General features: G+C 39.4%; 2 protein-coding genes across 7 annotated transcripts in view; one reads left to right on the forward strand and one right to left on the reverse strand.

Annotated features, from left to right (window-relative positions):
- Positions 1–1,630: 1,630 nt before the first annotated feature.
- Positions 1,631–5,013, reverse strand: TIGD2 (tigger transposable element derived 2). The gene is made up of 2 exons (XM_082726574.1): positions 4,616–5,013; positions 1,631–4,441 (listed from the first exon to the last, which is right to left on the reverse strand). Exon 2 carries the CDS (start codon positions 3,549–3,551, stop codon positions 1,974–1,976), a length of 1,578 nt encoding a protein of 525 aa, XP_082582700.1. The 5' UTR covers positions 3,552–4,441; positions 4,616–5,013; the 3' UTR covers positions 1,631–1,973.
- Positions 5,014–5,185: 172 nt separating this feature from the next.
- The window catches only part of FAM13A (family with sequence similarity 13 member A), a 360,572-nt gene continuing 343,784 nt past the window's right edge, over positions 5,186–21,973 (forward strand). For 2 of the 6 annotated variants that reach the window (XM_082726581.1, XM_082726582.1), the window contains exon 1: positions 5,186–5,421. The gene's annotated coding sequence lies outside the window, so the exon portion shown is untranslated. The remainder of the gene's footprint in view (positions 5,422–21,973) is intronic. The other 4 variants (XM_082726578.1, XM_082726583.1, XM_082726585.1 and 1 more) reach the window with 2 other exon arrangements.

Here is a 21,973-nt window from a genome sequence, read left to right on the forward strand (position 1 = left end):
TTTACCATTATTAGGTTTCAGAATCCCTTAGTTTCCAAGAAGCAAAATAGCCTCAGGACTCATCCATCTATAGTCTTCATTTCCTCAGGCCTATCCAAGAACTGAAATTGTGTAAGATGATAAAGTTGTGTTAATATACTAATTTTCCCAAAGAAAGTGGATTCTTACTGGTTTTCTTAAACAGCCTTTCTTGAACCAAAGCCTCAGTTCAAAAAGGCAGAATCCTATGTTCTAATGACAGCCTCATGAAGAATGGTCAGGGGCCCTAAAATCTCAAATCAATCACAACAAAATTCCATTTTTATGGCTGGGCTTAATTACTATAACCAGGGTTTTCTTTCACGTTGCTTTTGCTCTGAATTTTTCTACTGATCCTATGTTACGATAATTTGATAAAACACTTCAAATGTCCTACTTACTATTTTATCTACTTTAAAAGTATTTTATTACTTCAGTGAATTATGCCAATACTAGTAACATAGATCCTGTTCTATAGACAATACCAACATCTGTTTATTTTATTAGCAGGCCAGGGAGTAGAGAAATTACAAATTCCTTTCCCATTTCTTTTATAATTCAACCTAAGATGCTTCAAATGTGATTGCATACCTCACTGTGCCTAGCAGTAGATGGTCAGGAAATGACTTCTAAATTGGATTAACCTTCCAGTTTTCACTGAAATAAATTATTATTGTATTTTAACCAAAGCTAGTTACTTGTCTTTTATCTCACTTCCCTTTAAAGGGTTTCCCAGTACAGCAACATCACAGTTGAGTCACAGCACCGGATCTGTTCAGCATAACTTTTGAAACTCATAGTTTCAGCAACACAGTAACAGGAGCTAGCACATAAAAAAGAGCTAGGTCTGTTCTAAGCCAGTATTACTTAAAATCCATTTATCAAATCATCTGCTCCTCATAAAAACTCTTTAAAGCATGTATTCTTATTTTACATATGGGTTAAATAACCTGCCATGGTCACACAGCCCTTAGTCTTCTATAGTGTCTTTCTCATGTTGTTTAATTTCAGTCCACCATTCATGAGATGGATGGTTCCACAAATTATATGTATGCTTATGTTCTCAGTATCCTCACCAAAAAATATGCTATGAAAATTTAATGACATACTTTGTAAGCTTTTAAGTGTTACATAATATCAAAAAGCTTAATAAAGAGAAAAACGATTGGTATATCTACAGTAATCAAGGATCTAAGGTAATAAAATTTAACTCTTATATCTTCTAATTATAATGGTTTGGGAACCAAAATCTATTTTTCTGGAACAGGGATGGCATTCTTTCCACAACTATGAAGGAACTCTCCCTACCGTCACATGGAATAAAAGTGAAGTGCCAGCCCTTTCCCTGGAGACATTTTTTTATTTCTTCTTCCTTCATTATATTCAGAGATGGCCAAAATGAACTGCTGACTGCCCAAATACTGTTGGTATAGAATGCCATATTTAAGCTTGAGACTATTTTCCTTTATTTCTCTGCTTTCACAGTGAAATACATCAAGCATAATTTTTGTTAAGCTCTAAAACTTTCAGCAGGTGATAACATCATGGAGACAGAAACTTACCCCCCAACATATTTCATTTGGAAACTGAAGTTCAGAGAAAGTCATACAAATTCAATTTAAGTAAGATTTATTGATTGCCTAGAGTGTGCATGATCGTCTATTAGACACAATGAAATTCAGGCACAAAACAGACAAAAGATCCCTGGCCTCAGGTACTTTATGATCTAACTATTATAATACAGATTAGAAAGAGTAAACAAACAAGTTATAGGGCAATGCTCACTTACTAGAATCAACATGATAGGGCAGTAATTTAAGTAATCCAGAATGGTGTCTAATTCTAAAATCATTTATAAAATGCATTTAGCCTTGGAATCCACAGCACTTCAAACATGATAATGAAGTTCCACTGCAGATAAAGTCACAAAGATACAAACACACTTAAGAGTATTATTAATGATTTTTGTTATTTTGGATCTTCTGTTTTCTTCTTATTATCGTTCGAAGCCTCCGTAATACCAGTTTATCAGACAGAAGCATGTCATCTTGTTGTTCTAGATAATCCAATAAATTCTCGGTCCATTCAAGTGCAGCCTTATGGCTAATATGTTTCTCTGGATTCAGATCTGCTTTTCTAGTCTTATTGTAATGCTTTTGTTCTGCAGGCTTGGCCTGGTCCTCAGCACTTTCACTGTCAGTTAGCACCTGACAGCTTGAATCATTACTCCGAGAGTCAAACCACTGATCAATATTTTCAATGTCAACGTGTTCACAGGCTTCTGTATTCTGTAAAACCGTTGCTAAGTTAGCTGCTAAAATAGCTCCTTCATCAATGTTCATGCCTGAATTTTCTTCATTGCTAGGGAAAAGTTTTTTCCATGCTTTGGTTATGGTACTTGATTTTACCATGTTCCAAGCTCTTGATACCTCATAAATTGCATCCAACACTGTCAAGTTCTTCCAAAACATTTTTGGGTCAATTCCCTCACCCATGTATTTCTGGAGAAGTCCTGCTCGGTAGTATCTTTTTACTGTGGCTAGAACTCCCTGACTCATAGGTTGAATTAGACTTGTGACATTTGGTGGCAAATATTTCACAATTATTCTGCCATCATCTGAACTCAATAATTCTTCATTTGGATGTGCTGGGGGAAAATCCAAAAGAAGCACTGCTTTTTCTAGAAGCCCCTGAGACTTCAAATGCTTCTGCACTTGTGGCACAAAGTATTTTTCAAACCACTGTCTGAAAACAGAATGTTCTATCCATGCACTTTTTTGACTGAAATAAGTGACAGGAAGGTTTGAAAGGTCAGCTCCTTTGAATGCACGGGGTTTTTTTGCTTTTCCCACAACACAAAGATTAAGTTTGTGCAAACCAGTGGCATTTGCACAACACATAATAATGATTCTCTCTCTGCTTGATCTATAACCAGAGGTATTTTGCTCAGCTTCAAGAGCTAATGTCCTTGATGGTAGACATTTCCAGAACAATCCAGTTTGATCCGCACCATAAATCTGCTCAGGTTGTAGATTCTCTCTCTCAACAAATTCCTGAAAGTTACCGCAAAATTCACTGGCAGCAGTTTCATCTCCTTTTAACTTTGTTCCTTTACCAGCAGCCTTTGGAATACCGTGGCGCTGCTTAAACCGAGTTAGCCAGCCAGATGACGCATTAAAATCACCTTCCATCCCCAGAGCATCAAAAAAGAATTTGGCTTGTTTTGCACAAATTGTTCCAGACACTGGAATCCCATCTGTTTTCTGTTGGTTAAACCACTCTATCATAACCCTATCCAGTTCCTCATATGTTGATGACTTCATTGACTTACGTTTGGATACCCCACTGGTAGGATCCGAACTGTTTGCATAGTTTATTATCCTTTCTTTGTTCTTTTTAATATCACGAACTGTGGATTCACCAATTCCATACACCACAGAAAGCTTTTTGAAAGAGATGCCTTCCTCAAGTTTCTTAATAATGTCAAGCTTGTCCTTAATTGTCAACACCACACGCTTACGTTTCCCCAACATTTTAAGAACAAGATATTTAACAACTTAGACTTGAATACAGTGAGACTAGGAAATGGGGTTTTACGATCCCTTTCTTGACCCCGCCTAGACCTAGATGGATGGTGTGCTGCTCAATTTCCAAGCCTGGCCTACCAAGAATTTCTTCACTTTGCTGTTTTAAAGCCTACAAAGTTCCTTCTACAAGGACTAGTTTTAATTAACCCTGTCTTCTTTCTTCCTCCTCACTCAGTTTGAGGTCTTTTCCTGTACTGCACTCTCAAAGGAGATTGCAACTAATACCGTACCAACAAGGTCTCTAAAACAGTCCTATTTTGTATTCAGTTCTTGCCATCATTACAGATGAGATACTTTGCTAAAGGAACTAAGACTCAGGTGGGGCTATTTTGGGAAATGTACTAGGGAATAGTTTAAGAGAGGACTTGTAGACAGGACATATAGGAACAAATAATGGAAAAACTCATCCCTTGACCTCTGTCTTTGTCAGGCAGTGCACTGTATGGAATGCTGCCTCTTCTCGGCAGGACTGCTAGAGATTATCAAGTGAGTGGTTATGAAAATCATAGGCAAGCGAGGTAAAGCAAGCTGGACAGAAGTGAGCAGTGCAAATAAGGTGAAAATGGACAAGCAGAAAACTTTGTACTTTAACATGACACAAACTTACACCTAATGTATTTGGCAACTGGAAAGGCAAAAGGTGGACAAGAGGTGGTGTCACATGATTAAAGAAAGCATTAAAAACTTCATTGGTAGAAATCAGAACTCATGGCAGAGGGTATGAGGTGGAAGGCTCAGTGAAGATGTTAAAATAATCCTGGTGAAAGATGATCCTCGATGGGCCAACAGAAGTAGTTCCTGTGGGGAGCTGTGTAAGCACTCGGTGCCTCCGAAACCTAAAGGAAAATACCAAAAATATTTTTTTTCAATATCAGGGTCTGTGGCATTACTCATATCGATCCTGAAACTGTACTGAGAAAATTAACGCCTCCTATCAGTGTGATGACAAAATCCGACAAATAATGCTTGTAGGCATTATCTGGAGTGACAGCGGGACCTGAATTGCCTACCTCCTGAAATTAAGAGGTCAGAGACAAGCCGTGTTAGCGAGGGCCTCTCCCCGCAGGGCGAGCTCCGGAGCGCGGGACGTCTTTGCTCACGCGGAGGGAGCCCGGATTCCTCCGTGGACGCCGGCGACCAGGGTGTCACCGCCGCAGCGAGCGAGCGCTTGGCCCAGGGGACGCCAGTCAGCGGGCCGGGGGCATCGCTCTCCGCCAGACAGCGCGGCGGCCAGACTGCCCTGAAAGCAAATGGAGTCTCTAGAGGGTTGCTGACACTGGTGGCGCGGTAGCGGCAGCGGCGGCGAGGGGCGAGCGTCGCCGCCGGAGCCGGAAGGCGGGGGATTAGGGTGCACGCGCGCGCCCCCGCAGGAACGCTGTGTCGGCGAGGGGGCGGGGCCTGCGCGGGCGAGTGCGCGCGGCGTGGGGGCGGAGTCTCCAGTGAGAGGGCGGGAGGGGGCGGGGCCGCCACTGCAGCGTCTCTAGGCGCCGCGTGGGTTTCACTAATGGCCTGACTGCTCCGGGCTGCCAACTAGTTCGCCGACCAGCAGGGGGCGGTACAAGTCCATTCTGTCTTGGCCCTTCTTTCAGTGGCTCTCCTCTGCGGGCGAGGCTTTCTCCACTCTCAGGTGGAATAAAAATTGCACCCTCTGAGGGCTCCGGAGAAAGCTGCGCATCCTCAGGTGCCTCGAGCGGAAGGCGAATGGGGCTGGGCGAGCGCACGTGGGCCGTGTTTACAAATAGCGGCCGTTGCACCCGCGCCTCCCAGCGCCCTCCAGCTGGGACTGGGCCAGTCCGAGCCAGGATCATGAGCGAAGGTAGGAGCGAGCGGACGCGCCCGCTGGCGGAGGGCAGGAAAGCTGGCTCCCCTTGGGGGCTGGGTTCAGGAGAGGAGCTATAGGGCTTGCACTCTGCAACACCTACCTGAGCAAGCCCGGGGTCCCTAAGGCGCAGGAGGGGTTGGTCAAACCGGGTGTCGACTATTTCCACCCTGGGTGCGCTGCTCCAGGGTTTAAGTCACAGCCACTATAGAAGGGGCCCCTGTGCAAAACCGACTGCACCTGGGAGACGCGTGAGGCTGTGGGAGGCTCCCTCATGAATTTCCTGCCGCCCCTTTACTCCTGCTTCTCGGTAATAAAAGGGAACTGCAGTTTGACAGAGTCCCTTGGTTTATTGTAAGTGGAGATGCCGTTCGTTTCTATCTTGGCATTCTAAAAGGGCCGAATGCCAGCACCTGTGCATTAGTAACCTTTGCGATGAACCACGCTTTTTCCCCCTTCCCGGACTCGGTTCCTTGTGGGGCCCTCGGAGCCTTCCCAGGGGAAGGGAGTGGCTGCACCTTCCTCCCGCAGCACCTGTTTACCAAGGAAACGCATTTAGCCTTTTCTTTCTGTCGTGTGTGTGTGTGTGTGTAATACTTTGAAAATTGGAAAAGGCTAAAGTTTTTCCAACACCTGAGCGTAAATGTCTAGCCATTTTCGTTAACATAAAGTAGCACAGTAATTCGTCATTTATTTGCAAAGGCCAGATTGTTGCTAAAAAACGTTTCAGAAGGGAACTGACCTGAGCATTCGTACTGCAGCAAAGAGATGTTCCTTCTAAGCCTTCTAACTGCCTGACTCCCCCGCCCAAACTGCTCAGTTGCCGTCCTGAAAACTGCAGCCGCGCTGTGTCTGGCGTGAGGGAACATCGTTGGGCTCCTAGTTAAGCTGCGAAGTGGCTTTTGACAAAAATACCTGCTTTTCCTGAAGGTAGACCTCCCCCTCCCCCACCCTTCACCCGATCGATCAACCAGGCAGTTTTGGCATTGTGGGTTGACTGTTTTGGGTAAAGTACAACTTTATGCTAGTTTTGTATCACTTTCAAAAGTTTACCTCCCCTCACCCACCCCCCGCAGTTGTAAGAAGCGTGAAAACAGTTGTAGCTGATACATTACCCATTCCTCACACGGGAAGAGAGCTGACATTTCTGAGCGCTAACCAGCGGAGGTGGCTTGTAAGCAGAAGTTAGCAGCCTGGCTTCCCCTTGCCCGCCAGCCTACTGGCGTCACTGGGTCCAATTATATATTTAAATAAAGCAAACCCTGACTCTTCTCTCCCTCCGCCAGTATCTCTGGGGTTTAATTTCCTTCCAGATACCACTTGGATCATTTTCCTGTTTCTGCTGCTTCTCCAGCTTGCTCCTGCCTTTATCTCTTAGAGCGGTTCCCTTTTCATCACCTTGTGTAAGTTCAGCTCTGGAACAAGGCCCACAAGCCTTGATTTCCCCCAAACACCTCACACAAGGTGGTTGTATTTAGTTGACTTTTAATGAGATTTTACCCTAGACAGCTGTGTCTTTACAGAAGCTAGTTTTCTCTGACTTCTTTTTTATTAGGGGAAGGGGTTGCTATTTGCCGCGGATTTATATTCAAGTACAAGAGGTGTGTGTGTGTGGTGGGGGGAGAACCTTAAAATAGAACATGTTTTGTTAGGAGCCAGGTTGGCCACAGGTAACTTCTTACTGTCTGCTCTTCTCTTTGGGTCATAGCCTTATTCCATCTTTCTATGCCATCCTCTCCTTTCTCCAACATTTTTCTATCTCAAGATCATCTCTCGCCTTCCCTCTCAGCTGTGTGTGAGATCTTGAAGATTCTTATTCCTTTATCATACAGAGCAACTTTGTATCCTTTGTTTTTTTTCTAACTATCCCTTACTGTTCGCTGCAGTTTATTCTCTAATCAGAAGACATTTCACTTCTTAGGGAATTTTGCCCCAGTATCTCTTTCCTTCTAGGTTCTTATGATAGCCCTTAATCCTAATACTTGTACTATCGGGGATACCTCTGTTTTATGTACAGTGAAACAAAAGCTAAAAAGTATGTGAATTTTTCAAACGTAGGTGGCAGAACGGAGAGTAGAGCCAGACCTGTTTGGTTTTAAAAGCAACATGCTCTGCCACACCATCAGAAGTGAGGTCTTTAACTCTCAAAGATGGGGAAAGAGGAAAAACTGATGATTTTTGCGTAAAGTTGTCATTTCTTAAAATGGAATTTTTTAAAAAGATTTTATTTATTTATTTGACAGAGATCACAAGTAGGCAGAGAGGCAGGTAGGCTCCCTGCTGAGCACAGAGCCCAGTGTGGGGCTCAATCCCAGGACCCTGAGATCATGATCTAAGCTGAAGGCAGAGGCTTAACCCACTGAGCCACCCAGTCTCCCCAAAATGGAATTTTTGACATTAACCTACCAAAAAGGCCTTCTAGTTGTGAGGGTACCTTAAATCTGCAACAGTGTTCATCAGACATAGCCTTTGGTTGGTTGGAAGGTTGGTTTTCTGAAGCTACTCCAATTCACCTGAAAGTGAAGCTCCAAATTCCCTTTCTTGCTGAGATAATATCAATGCAAATACATTTTGTGGCCTCATTTTCAGTAGTATGCTTTATGCTTGATAGTGTTACAATAGTAATAGTGTTATAATCTCTAGGTGGAGTAAATTGTGACTTTTAAAGGAACTTCTTTTTTTTTGGGTTTCATTTACTTTATCAGTGACCCTCATTTATTTGGAGATTTTTGTATAAGTAACTCAAATTAGCTACTCTAATTAAAGCTTAAGATAAGGGCATGATACTGTTATATCAGCATTAAACCGATTTAATATCAAGTAGTATTTCTCTCAATAATTGAAAACTACTGTCAATTGAAATAATTTCACAAAAACCATATACTATTCACCTACTTTAAGGGACATTCAATTTTCAGGGGAATTTCTAAAATATAATTTATTTTTCTTTTGGAGAGTGTGTGTGCACAAGCAGGCATGTGGGTGTGTGGGGGGCAAACAGGATGTAGAACTAAAATGAAAACTTGTTCTTTGAAGTCTCTTTTAGCTGTAAAATTATTTTACCTTGTATTATAGACAAAAGTTTGAGGTATTCATTTTTAATATAAAAATTCCTTTTATATGGCTAAAAGTAGAAATACTCTTCCACTTGAAAATTTCTGGAACCAAGTGAAAGATCAGATTACTCACTGGAAAATCCTTTATCTTTTTTTAAGAAGTTGTTAACATGATATTGAAAGATAATGATTTTTTTTCATAGTCTTGAGTCCTTTCGATGCCCACTAGGAGGCTTTTAAACTTCATTTTGTTTTCTAGATTTCCTTGTTGGCTGACCATAGGTTGTCAGTTCACTGGCAGCATAGGCAGAGATAAGAGGATGAGTTCCTAGGAAGATAGAAAATTTTAATACAGTCCAAAAAAAAAAAAATTGCTGGTGGAAATGTTTAAGGAAAAGTTATACTTGCTTTCTGAAAAACCTGTGGACATATATTGAGGAAACTGGTGATCTGCTAAGTAATGATGGCAATGTGGGTTGGAAATTGAGTGAAGTTTGTGTACCCACTCTACCTTTCGAAACCTGCCTGGTTTCCAGCTGTTCTCTAAATGAGCCCTCAGTCCCTTTAGATTGGTCAGATCCATTTTATTGAAAGCCGCTGCACACCACCAGACCACACATGCTCCCTGTCCTCAGCACCTGCAGCTTCGGGCTTTGACTCTGCTTGCTGTTGTTCTACAAGCCTACAACATCCTCTCCTTGCTCTGTTAATCTGTACATCCTTATGTTCTAGTTTGTCTAGAAACCTTTCCTCAGGGTGCCTGGGTGACTGTCAGTTGAGCATCTGCCTTGGGCTCAGGTTGTGATCCCAGGGTCCTGGGATCAAGCCCCGCATGGAGCCCGCATGAGGCTTCTGGCTTGGCGGGGAGTCTGCTTCTTGCCCTCCCCCCGCACCCTCCACCTCGTGGTGCTCCACGAGCACCACTCATGCTGCTCTCTGTCTCTCTCAAATAAATAAATAGATCTTCAAAAAAATTTTAAAAAAGGCAAAAAACAAAAACCCTGCTTCTCCCCAAGGTTACTTCTCAGACCTGATGGATGGGTCAGAATCACCTGGGGTCCAAAATGTAGCTTCTGGGGCTCACTCCAAGGATGGAGCCCAGGAATTTTTGATTTTCAGCAAGCATCCCAAGTGATTCTAACATGCTAAAGTTTGAACACCTTGCATACTGACAACCATTTTGAATATGGGTTCTTCCCTCTAATAATATATTCTTTTAGAAGGGAGTTTTTCTTCTACCCTCCACTTATCTTCTTCTGTAGACCATCTTTGAAGGAAAATAAATACAGAAAAGCAAAAAGGAAAACAAGCATACCAGCATTCAGAGATAATAACTCTAAACATTTTGGGGTGTAGCCATTGTCTTTCTTATATCAATGTAATTATCTCATATATAGTGTGTGTGTATACATTTTTTAATGAGAACAGTAAGTCCTAATATACATAAAATTTTATATGTACTCTTAATAGCATATTATATTTTATTATTGCTTCTCATCAGCCAAATATTACCAGGAATACACCTGTTGCCAAAACTGGGCTTACTGCCGCAGCAAGGGAGACCCAGCCTTACTTTGGAAAACCATGGAGCTTGTTACAGGATTTGGGTAAGGTGATTTCAGGGAGGCTTTCAGGAAGTAAGGAATCTCTTCTGGATTGGGAGCTCTCAGAAGGCAGGAGCAATTTGACTCTTGAGTATCTTAATTTTTATTCCAGAATCTAGAGGGCGAGGCTAGAGTGTCATTGTAGTCAGTCATGGTTAGTCAGTCCTGCAAGCTAGGACGGGGGGGATGTTTGGTCATTTTTGTGGTTGCACTGCAGTTCCCACTCCCTTCTTACATTTCTATTCAAACGGAATTGTGCAGTGATCTTGTTTTTTGTCTTATTTTACTGCAATCATAGAGAGTCCTCCTCTAATGTCTATGAAGCTGTTTAGGCTCCTCAGGGTAACATGATGCCTAACTCCTTCCAAGCTTTCAGCAAATCCTCAAAGGATCTAGGGTCCAAAAAGCTTAAATGATAATCATTGGTAGATAAACTTATTCAGCTTTGAGACTATTCCTTATTTAGTTATGTAGATAATATCACAATGCAATTCTTAGATTCTCTTACGGTTGAAGATGACCACTATTAATACCTGGCTTCCATGCTTCTAGTTTAAAAAGGCCCCATGATAATGCTTCTGAAACAGCTTCAATCAATTTTCAAAGTTTTCATCACCCAAAAATAAATCCCATACCGTTAGCAATCACTTCCCATCCTTCTCGCCCCCAACCCTCTCTCCTGCTCCTCAGCCTTTGGCAGCCACTTGTCTCTGTGGATTTGCCTATTGTAGACATTTCATTTAAATAAAATCATATAATATGTGTACTTTGTGGCTGGCTTCTTTCATTTAACAAAAAGTTTGCAAGGTTCATTTTCTAGGATGAATCAGTATGTCATTTTATGTATGTTATCAGTACATCATTTTTTTTATTGCTGAATAATCCATTATATAGACATATGAAATTTTATTAATCCATTCATCAGTTGTTGGACATTTAAGTTTCCATTGTTAGATGCTTATGAATAACATTGGTATCAACATCTATGTGCAAGCTTTTGTACATACGGACATTTGGATATATGTTTTCATTTCTCTTAGATATATAACAGATTAGGATTGCTGGGTCATATATTTAAACTTTGTTAAAAGGATTTTTAAAAATTACTTATTTGAAAGAGAGGGAGAGCTTGAGCATAGGGGGGAAGAAACAGGCTCCTCTCTGAGCAGGGAGCCCAACATGGAACTCGATCCCAGGACCCTGGGATCATGACCTGAGCTGAAGGCAAATGCTTATCTGACCAAGCTACCCAGGTGCTCCTATGTTTAAACTTTTGAGGAGCTATTTCTAAAGCAGGTGACATCTTTACAGTGTATGGGTACCCTGTCTTAGTTCATTCATACTGCTAGAACAAACTACCACAGACTGGGTAGCTTATCAACTACAGAAATTTATTTCTCACAGTTTTGGAGGCTGGGAAGTCCAAGGTTAAGGTGCCAGCGGATTCAGTGTGATGGCCAGTTAGGACTCCCTGGATCAGAAATGGTTCCTTCTTTCTGCGTCTTTCCACATGGGGGTAAGGGTAAGGGATCTCTGGGTTTCTTTTTTTTAAAGATTTTATTTATTTTTTTAACAGACAGCGATCACAAGTAGGCAGAGAGGCAGGCAGAGAGAGAGGAGGAAGCAGGCTCCCTGCTGAGCAGAGAGCCCAATGCAGGGCTCTATCCCAGGACCCTGGGATCATGACCTGAGTCAAAGGCAGAGGCTTTAACCCACTGAGCCACCCAGGTGCCCCTGGGTTTCTTTTATAAGCACACTAATTCCATTCACAAGGGTCCCATTCTCATGATTCCACCTCCAAATGCCATCACACTGAGCATCAGGATTTCCACATATGAATTTTGGAGGGACATAAACATTTAGACTGTAGCAGTCTTCAATTTCTCCACATCCTCACCAACACTTGTTATTATCTTTTTGATTTATCATCATCCTAGTGTGTGTGAAGTGGTATGGCATTGTGGTTTTGATTTGCATTTCTCTGATGACTGACTCAAGAGTCACTTTGTGCTTATTTGTTATTTATGGTTCTTTTTAAAAGATTTTATTTATTTATTTGACAGAGAGAAATCACAAGTAGGCAAAGAGGCAGGCAGAGAGAGAAGAAGGGAAGCAAGCTCCCTGCTGAGCAGAGAGCCCGATGCGGGGCTCGATCCCAGGACCCTGGGATCATGATCTGAGCCGAAGGCAGAGGCTTTAACCCACTGAGCCACCCAGGCGCCCCTATTATTTATGTTTTTATGTATTTTTTATATTTATGTATTTTTGGGGGGGAGAAATGTTGATCCAGTTCCTTAGTTCAGTTTTTATCTTGATTATAATAGAGTTACAATTTTGAGTGCTGAATAATCCAATTTACTCTTCCTCCACTGGCTTTCTTAGATGAGAGACATAATAACCTTCTGAGGAGTATCTTGTGTTTTTAGCCCAACTGATCTTGAAAATACTGTTTGGCCATAGGAGACTCTTAATCTCACAGAACAAACTGACGGTTGCTGGGGGGAAGGGAGTAGGGAGAGGGTGGTTGGGTTATGGACAATGGGGAAGGTATGTGTAAACCTGGAGATTCAAGGACCTGCACCCCTGGGGCTAATAATCCATTGTATGTTAATTAAAAAAATTTTAAAATTTAAAAAAAAGAAAATACTGTTTGGAAGATACTGTCCTTTTACTTAAGGATTCATATGATAAATTCCGAGTATTTTTAACGTCAGGAAAAAAAAATGTGACTTCCAGATGAACTAGCTTTTTCTGACTTAAGAACTCAATATGTCCATTTTAGCACTGACTTGCACAAATCTGTCAGCTTAAGAATGTGCTTTAATTGCCATAGGTAATTCATTTTGATTTCCTAGTGCTTGTCGTTTTCTTATTACTGACTGTATTTTAAAATGTTTAATGTTTTAATGGTAACTCTCTTTTTTATATTACAGTTATCTCAATCATTGTTTTGGAAGCATGTAAACAATAAAATGAAGAGACCAGATAGGCAATACTTAGTGATAAGCTGTGATAAATAAGTGATAAAATAAAAGTTTATCTTAGTGATAAACTTTTTGGGTTCCAGAAACAGTCTGGTTCGTACTCCTGCCACCTATCAGCAATGGAATCTCCTATTGGTTTTATAAAACCTTTTACATTTGGAAAATGGGAGTAAAAATCATACTGATTGTGGTTTTGTTAATAAGGATGAACTGAAATAATGTGTTTAAATCACTTTGCAGAGTACCTAACACTCTGCACTAAGCACTAATACTAGCTTTAATTTTATTATTTCCTGCATCTTTTAATTAGAAGGAAATACCTATCATCTCTTTAACTAAGAAAGGAGGCTTTGAAAGGAGCTATAGCTAGCTAAGAGACAACTGTGGTGGGAAAGGCCAGATTAATTCATACACATATAATGATACTGTAGAGCATTTATGAGGGTGGATTATATATCTATGGTTGTACTTATTTTTTTTAATTAACTATGGTGTACTTACTAAGGGATTCACAAAACTACCTCAGGGTTCTTATTTCCTTAACCCAAAAAAGATGCACATTTTCGGTCTTTGCTTTAATCCTAAATCACAGCATATTACAAATATTGTGGTTTGGGCAGATTTTTAGAGTTAATAATTTGAATATATATGTATACACACATAAATACACCTATATATCCATACCCACCAACACCCACATATACATACTTTCCCCTCAGCTCTTCTCTCTCTAAACTTGTAGTGTTCACAAATTTCTGTTTTTCCCTCTCCCTTATGTTCTTTTCCTTTGGGGATGTAATAGTGGAACTACCTAACAATTTGGAAAGTCCCCTATCAACATGTACTGAAATTGATGTACAATTACGTGATTGCTTGTTGAGAAGAAATTTATGGGATTATTAAGCTATCATTTTGAAGCTGACTGGAATTTTAAAATTTCTCACTTCAATGGGCAGTTTGTTTCCAGTACTGTTAAAAAGAAACAGGCTGATTTATTTAACAAAGATCTCTGTTAACACAATACAGGAGTTAATTTTGCACTGAACTTTTTGTTCCTAAGTTGTTGGTTTTCTTTTTTTAAACAATGGGTGATTTTAGCTTGTCATTGCTACAGTCACAGAAGAGAAGGGTTTTAGGTGAGTTTTTAAACATTTATTTGAGTATAGTTGACATACAATTTTACATTAGTTTCAGATGCACAGCATAGTGATTCAGCTTCTCTGTATGTTATGTGCACTGCAAGGGTAACTGCCATCTGTCACCACACAATGATATTATAAAACTGTTGATGGTGTTCCTGTGGTGGGCCTTTCATTCTAGTGACTTAATCATTCCATCTTAAGCCTGTATCTCCCACTTCCCTTCATCCATTTTGCCCATTCCTCTGCCCCCCTTCCATCTGGCAATCATCAGTTCTCTGTAATATAGATCTGATTCTGTTTTTTTGTTTATTCATTTGATTCATTTAAGACATTCCACACATGAATTAAATCATTAGGGCATTTATCTAGGTCTGACTTATTTCATTTAGCATAATACCCTTTAGGTCCATCCTTGTTATTACATATGGCAAGATTTCATCCTTTTTTATGGCTGCATAATACTCCTCTGTGTGTGTGTGTATATGGGGGGGTGTGTATCATCTAGGTTTATCAGGGATATTTCTCTGTTGTGTGTGTGCGTGTGTGTGTGTGTAGTATTTTTGACTGATTTTGGTATTATCAGGGTATTGCTGATTTTGTACAATGTATTTGGTAGCTTTCCCTGTTCTTCTGCTTTTTCATTATATGCTCTAGCTCCGTCCATATTGTTGCAAATGGCAAGATTTCATTCTTTTTTATGGCTGAAAAATATTTATATATATATAGTATATATATATACACTATATATATATACACTATATATATATACACTATATATTGTATATAATATCTATATTGTATATATATACACACACACACCACATTTTTTCTTTATCCATCTATTGATGGACACTTGAGATGCTTCCAGCTATTGTAAATAATGCTGCAGTAAACATAGGGATGCATATATGCCTTCGAATTACTGTTTTTGTATTCTTTTGGTAAATACCCAGTAGTATGATTACTGGATCATAGGGTAGTTCTATTTTTAATTTTTTTAGGATCTTCTGTGTCTTCTGTGTCGTTTTCCACAATGTCTACACCAATTTGGATTCACATTAGCAGTGCACTCAGGGCTCCTTTGTCTCCAAATCCTCATCAGTACTTGCTGTTTCCTGTGTTTTTTATTTTAACCATTCTGACAGGTGTGAGCTGATATCACATTGTGGTTTTGATTTGCATTTCCCAGATTAGTGATGTTGCACATATTTTCATGTGTCTGTTGACCATCTATATATCTGCAGAAATGTCTATTCATGTCTTCTGCCCATTTTTTCATTGGATTATTTAGGGGTTTTGTGTGTTGAGTAGTATACATTCTTTATATATTTTGGATATTAACCCTTTATTGGATATGTCATTCGCAAATATCTTCTCCTATTCAGTAGGTTTTCAGAATTGTTGGTTGTTTCATTTGTTGTGCTTTTTATTTTGATACAGTCCCAATAGTTTATTTTTGTTTTTGTTTTCCTTGCCTCAGGAGACATATCTAGAAAAATGTTGCTACAGCTGACATCAGAGAAATTGCTGCTTGTACCCTTCTCTAGGATTTTTATGGTTTCAGGTCTCATGTTTAGGTCCTCAACTCATTTTGAATTTATTTTTCTGTATGGTGTCAGAAAGTGGCCCATTTCTTTCTTTTGCATATAGCTGTCCAGTTTTCCCAATACTGTTTGTTGGTGAGACTGTCTTTTCCCCATTGTATATTCTGGCCTTCTTTGTTGAATATTAATTGGCCATATAATTGTGGATTTATTTCTGGGATTTCTGTTCTCTTCCATTGATCTGTGTGTCAGTTTTCATGTCAATACCATACTGTTTTGATTACTACAGCTTTGTAATAGGACTTGAAGTTTGGATTATGATTCCTCCAGGATTTTTTTTGTTTGTTTTTTTGGTGTTTTTGTGTGTTTTTTTTTTTTTGTTGTTGTTGTTGTTCTTTCTTTTCTTCTTTGTTTTTGAAATTGCTTTGGCTATTTGGAGTCTTTTGGTGTCATACAACTTTTAGGATTGTTCTAGGTCTGTGAAAAACACTGTTGGTATTTTGATAGGCACTGCATTAAATCTGTAATTGCTTTGGGTATTATAGACATTTTAACAATATTCCAACCCAAGAGCATGGAACATCTTTCCATTTCTTTTCATTGTCTTGAATTTTATTTTTTAATCAGTGTTTTATAGTTTCCAGAGCACAGGCCTTTCATCTCTTTGGTTAAGTTTATTCCTAAATATTTTATTCTTTTTTGGTGCAGTTGTAAATGGGATTGTTTTCTTAATTTCACTTTCTGTTTCTTCACTAGTAGTGTATGGCATTGCAACAGATTTCTGTACCTTGACTTTTGTATCCTGCAACTTCACTGAATTTATGTATCAACTGTAACAGTTTTTTTGCTGGAGTCTTTGGAGATAGGCATTTCTGTGTATAATATCATGTAATCTGCAAATAGTAAAAGTTTTACTTCTTCTTTTCATCTTCAATTTGAATGCCATTTATTTTTGTTGTTGTTGTCTGATTGGTCTAGGTAGGACTTCCAGTACAATGTTGAATAAAAGTAGAAAAGCTTTCAGGTATTCCCCATTGAGTAAGATGTTAGCTGTGGGTTTATCATGTAAGGTCTTTATTATGTTGATGTATGTTCCCTTTAAACATACTTTGCTGCGAGTTTTTACCATGATTCGATGTTGTACTTTGTCAGATGTCTTTCTGCATCTATTGAAACAATCTTTCAGTTTTTATCCTTTCTCTTGTGGTTGTGATATATCATGTTGATTGATTTGTGAATGCTGAACCACTCTTGCATCCTAGGAATACATCACATTTGATCATGTTGAATTTTTTTTTTTTTTTTTTTTGGTATTGCTGGATTCGGTTTGCTAATATTTTGTGGAGGATTTTTGCCTCTGTGTTCTTCAGATTGGCTTGTATTTCTTTTTTGTGGTGTCTTCACCAGGTTTTGGTATCAGGATAACATTAGCCTCATACAATAAATTTGGAAATTTTCCTTCCTCTTCCATTTTGTGAAATAATATGAGAAGAATAGGTATCAACTCTTCTTTAAATGTTTCATAGAATTTGTCTATGAAGCCATGTGGTCCTAGGCTTTTGTTTGTTGGGAGCTTGATTACTGATTCAGTTTCTTTACTAATAATCAGGTGAAATTTTTATTTCTTCCTGCTTCTGTTTTGGTAGGCTGTATGTTTCTAGAAATTGATCTGTTTTTTCTAGGTTGTCCAATTTGTTGGTATATAAATTTTCATGATATTCTCTAAAAATTGTTTGTATTTCTATGGTGCCCATTTTTGTGTGGGTTTTTTTTTTTAAGATTTTATTTATTTATTTGACATAGAGAGATCACAGGTAGGCAGGGGGTGGGGAAGCAGGCTCCCCACTGAGCAGAGAGCCTGATGTGGCCTTGATCTCAGGACCCTGAGGTCATGACCTGAGCTGAAGGCAGAGGCTTAACCCACTGAGCCACCCAGGCGCCCCTGGTGCCCATTTTTATTTCTCCTATTTCAATTGTAATTATGTGAGTCCTCTCTCTCTCTATCTATCCATCTCTGCCCTCTCTATCTTTCTCTCTCTCTCTGGATGGGTGTGGTTAAAGTTTTATCAATTTTGTTGATCTTTTCAAAGAACCAGCTCTCTGTTTCATTGGTCTGTTCTATTGGTTTTGGGGTTTTTTTGGTTTGTTTGTTTGTTTGTTTTAGTTTCTCTGTCATTTATTTCTGCCCTAATCTTTATTATTCCTTCCCTCTGCATGGGTTTTTTTTTGGGGGGGGGGGGTTGTTTGTTGTTCTTTTTCTAGCTCCTTTAGGTGAAAGGTTAGGTTTGAGATTTTCCTTGCTTGTTGAGATAGGCCTGTATTGCTATAAACTCATAGGACAGTTTTGCTGCAAACCCAAAATTTTAAATTGTTTAAAATTTGTTGAGACTTGTTTTATGGCCCAATATGTGATCTATTCTGGAGAATATGTGCACTTGAAAAGAATGTGTATTCTAGTGTTTTAGGGTGGAATATTCCTAATGTATCATCGAATGTGTAATTCAAAGATGTTTCCTTGTTGATTTTCTGTTTAGATGATCTGTCCATGTATGTTAAAGTCCCCTACTATTGTGTTACTAACAGATAGTTCCTTTATGTTTTTATTAACTACTTTATGTACTTGAGTGCTCTCTTGTTGGGTGCATAACTATTTATAATTGTTATCTTCTTATTGGATTGTCTCCTTTATGCATATGTAGTGTCATTCTTTGTCTCTTGGACAGTCTTTGTTTTAAAGTCTGTTTTGTCTGATATAAGTATTGTTATCCTGGCTTTCTTTTGCCATCCATTTGCATGATAAATATTTCTCCATCCCCTCACTTTGAATCTACAGGTGTCATTAGATTTGAAATGAATCTCTTGTAGGCAGCATATAGATGGATCTTGCTTTTTAAAAAAATTTTTTAAATTTTTTATTTTTTTTTAAAGATTTTATTTATTTATTTGACAGGCAGAGAGGCAGGCACAGAGAGGGGGAAGCAGGCTCCCCGCTGAGCAGAGAGCCCGATGCGGGGCTTAATCCCAGGACCCTAAGATCATGACCTGAGCTGAAGGGAGAGGTTTAACCCACTGAGCCACCCAGGCGCCCCTGGATCTTGCTTTTTTATCCATTCCATCACCCTGTGTCTTTTGATTGAACATTTTATCCACTTTCATTCAAGGAAATTATTGATAGATACGTGTTTGTTGCCATTTTGTTACTTATTTCATGGTTTTTTTTCGTTTTTCTCTGATCTTTTCTTCACTTACTCTTTGATAGTTCATTGACTTTCATTGGTGATATACTTGATTCCTTTCTCTTTATTTTTTGCATATCTATTACTGGTTTTTGACTTGTTACAATTAGGTTTGTGTTTAAATCTGCATATAATAGTGTATATTGAGTTAATTTTGAGCCTATTCTTTACTCCTTTCCACCCCACATTTTAGGTACGTGGTGTAATATTTTACACCCATTTATTTTGTGAGTCCTTTGATTTTTATAGATATATTTATTTTTACTGCTTTTGTGTTTCCCACTTCTCATACTCATGGTCTTTCCACTCAGAGTCCTCCTTTCGTAGAGGGCTGATTTAGTGGTCATGAGCTCCTTTAGCTTTCATTTGTCTGAGAAGCTCTTTTTCTTTCCTTTTGTTCTTAATATTAGCATTGCTAGGTAGATTATTCTTGGCTGCACATTTTTCTCTTTTGGCACTTTGACTATATCATGCTTCTCTCTTCTGGCTTGCAAAGTTTCTGCTGAAACATCTTCTGATCGCCTTATAGGGGTTTCCTTGTATGGAATTACCTTCTTTTTTCTTGCTACTTTAAAAATTATCTTTTTATCACTACTGTTTGCCATTTTAATTACTATGTGTCTTGGTGTGGACCTCCTGGGGTTGATTTTGTTAGGGACTGTTTGTGCATCCTGGATCTGGAAATCTGTTTCCTTCCCCAAATTAGGAAAATTTTCAGCTATTATTTCTCCCAATTTTCTGACCCTTTCCCTCTCTTATTCTTCTAGGATCCCTATAATGTGAATGTCATCATACTTGATGGAGTCACTGAGTTCCCTAAGTCTGTTCTCATTTTGCATAACTTTTTTTTCTCTCACCTGCTCAGTTTGTTTACATTTCATTACTGTCCTCTAGGTTACTGATTCATTCTTTTGCTTCTTGTAGCCTGCTACTTATTTCATCTTTTATATTTTTAATTTCATTTATTGTATTCTTCACCTGTGACTGGTTCTTTTGGTATCTCTTTGTTAAGGGTCTCACTAATGTCCTCCACTCTTTTCTCAAGTATAGTGAGTATCTTTATGATCATTACTTTAAATTCTCTGATGTATTAATTATCTCCATTTCACTTAGGTCTCTTTCTGTGATTTTGTCCTGGTCTTTCATTTGAGACATATTCCTCTGTCTCCTCATTTTGTCTAGCTCGGTTTCTGTGTGTTAGGAATGTCAATTATGCTTCCTGCTTTTGAAAGTAATGGCTTAATGAAGAAGAGGTCCTATAGTGCCTTGCAGTGCAGTATTCCCTGCTACCCAGAACCTGGCATTTCAGGGAGTGTCTCCTGTGTGTGTGTTGCATGTGCCCTGCACTCTTCTGCAGAGTCTCTTTTTGCCTCTTGTGACAGTGTTTGGTTCCTGGCCCCAGTGCACGGTTTTTAAAATGTGTGTGTCAGTCTGCTTGTGAAATGATACTGGCTGCCACCAGCTCCAGGGCTGGGTGTGGGGTGGAGGGGCAGGTGCAGTTTTAGCACGGTGTGCAGTGGGGTTCTGCAGGGTCTGTTGCCACACCACTATCACCTGGACCAACACCTCATAAAGCATGCTCATCAGGAGACATGGTATTGGCAAAGTTTGATCTGGTCTTCTGGGTTGTGGGGACCCATGGCAATAGGACTGAGGCAAGTGTGACTGGAAATGGCTGATCTACTGAAGTGTGAGGGAGCAGGGCTGATGTAAGCAAGGTAAGTAGTGAATGTCAACACTGTGTGTTTATGCTGAGGGGCAGAAGAGGGAATTGGTACCTGCCAACATCTTTGTTCTTGGTGGAGTCTTGCCCCTTTAGAACATGCTCTGAAATGAGTAAAGAGCTCTTTCTCCCATATGCCCCAGGCATTTTTCAAACTGCTGCTTCTATGCTGTATCATCAGAGGGCTCTTTGTGGTGCTGTCTCTTTAAGGGCGGGGACTTGGCTTCCTTTTGCCATCCCAGCTTTCCCAGAACCAAGCTGCTGATATTTTTTTAAATTCCAGGAATTAAGTCCTACTGGTTGGAAGAACTCACAAAATTGGGTCCCCCTGGCTTTTGGAGCCAAAAGTCATGGGGATTCATTTTCCCTGTGCAGCCTCCTCGATTTGATAGCATGTTTCTTGCCCTTCTCCTGCCTCTGTACCCCTTCACCTCCCAGCCCCCAACAGCCCTGATCTATTTCACTTCCTACTGTGTCTTCACTCTCCCAACACTCTTTGATGTGGCCTCTTCTCTGCTTTTAGCTGTGGAGTTTGTTCTGCCAGTCTTCAGGTCATTTTCTAGGTTATTTGTACTGATGTAAGTGTTATCTTTTTGTATCTATAAGATGAGATGAGCTTGGGGTTCTCTCATTCTGCCATCTTTTCAGCCTCCCTAGTTTGAGGCTCTTTGATGTCAAGGATTTGGAAATTGATTTATGTCCAGTTGCAGTAGTTAAGTGTTTGATCAGTAGGAGTTTTGCTATAGTTCAATGAAGAAGGACATTTTTATATATAAAATAGAGATATAACACCAATTTTTGTCTATAAATAATAAACTATTACAGCTATAGTCATGTGAGATATTATTAAACAGTTGACTGCCACATGAATGCACAGCAGTCCTATAGCAGCAACCCTCCATCTTTCCTAATAGTTCATGACCCATGACAGCCTAGCATATCTCATATGAGTTTAAGGGCTTCCAGGAATTGAAGTTATATCCATTAAAAATAATCCACTGGAGAGAAACATAGTCTGCAATAGTAATTGGCACATGGTATTGTCTTAGTAAATATTTGATTGTTAAGTGAGTAAATAAGTGAAGACTTGAGTTTCTATTCTGTATGTACATTTTATCAGCTGTGTGATTGAGCAAGTAGTTTGGTTTCTGAGTTTTTTTTGTTGTTGTTATAAAATGGGAATGTCAGCCTTTATCTCCTAGCTTTTTTTCATGTTGATTAAATGAGATAATATAAATACATGTGTTTAATAGTATTTTT

The sequence above is a fragment of the Mustela nivalis genome, assembly GCF_964662115.1.
Source record: "Mustela nivalis genome assembly, chromosome: 4".
Lineage (NCBI taxonomy): Eukaryota > Metazoa > Chordata > Mammalia > Carnivora > Mustelidae > Mustela > Mustela nivalis.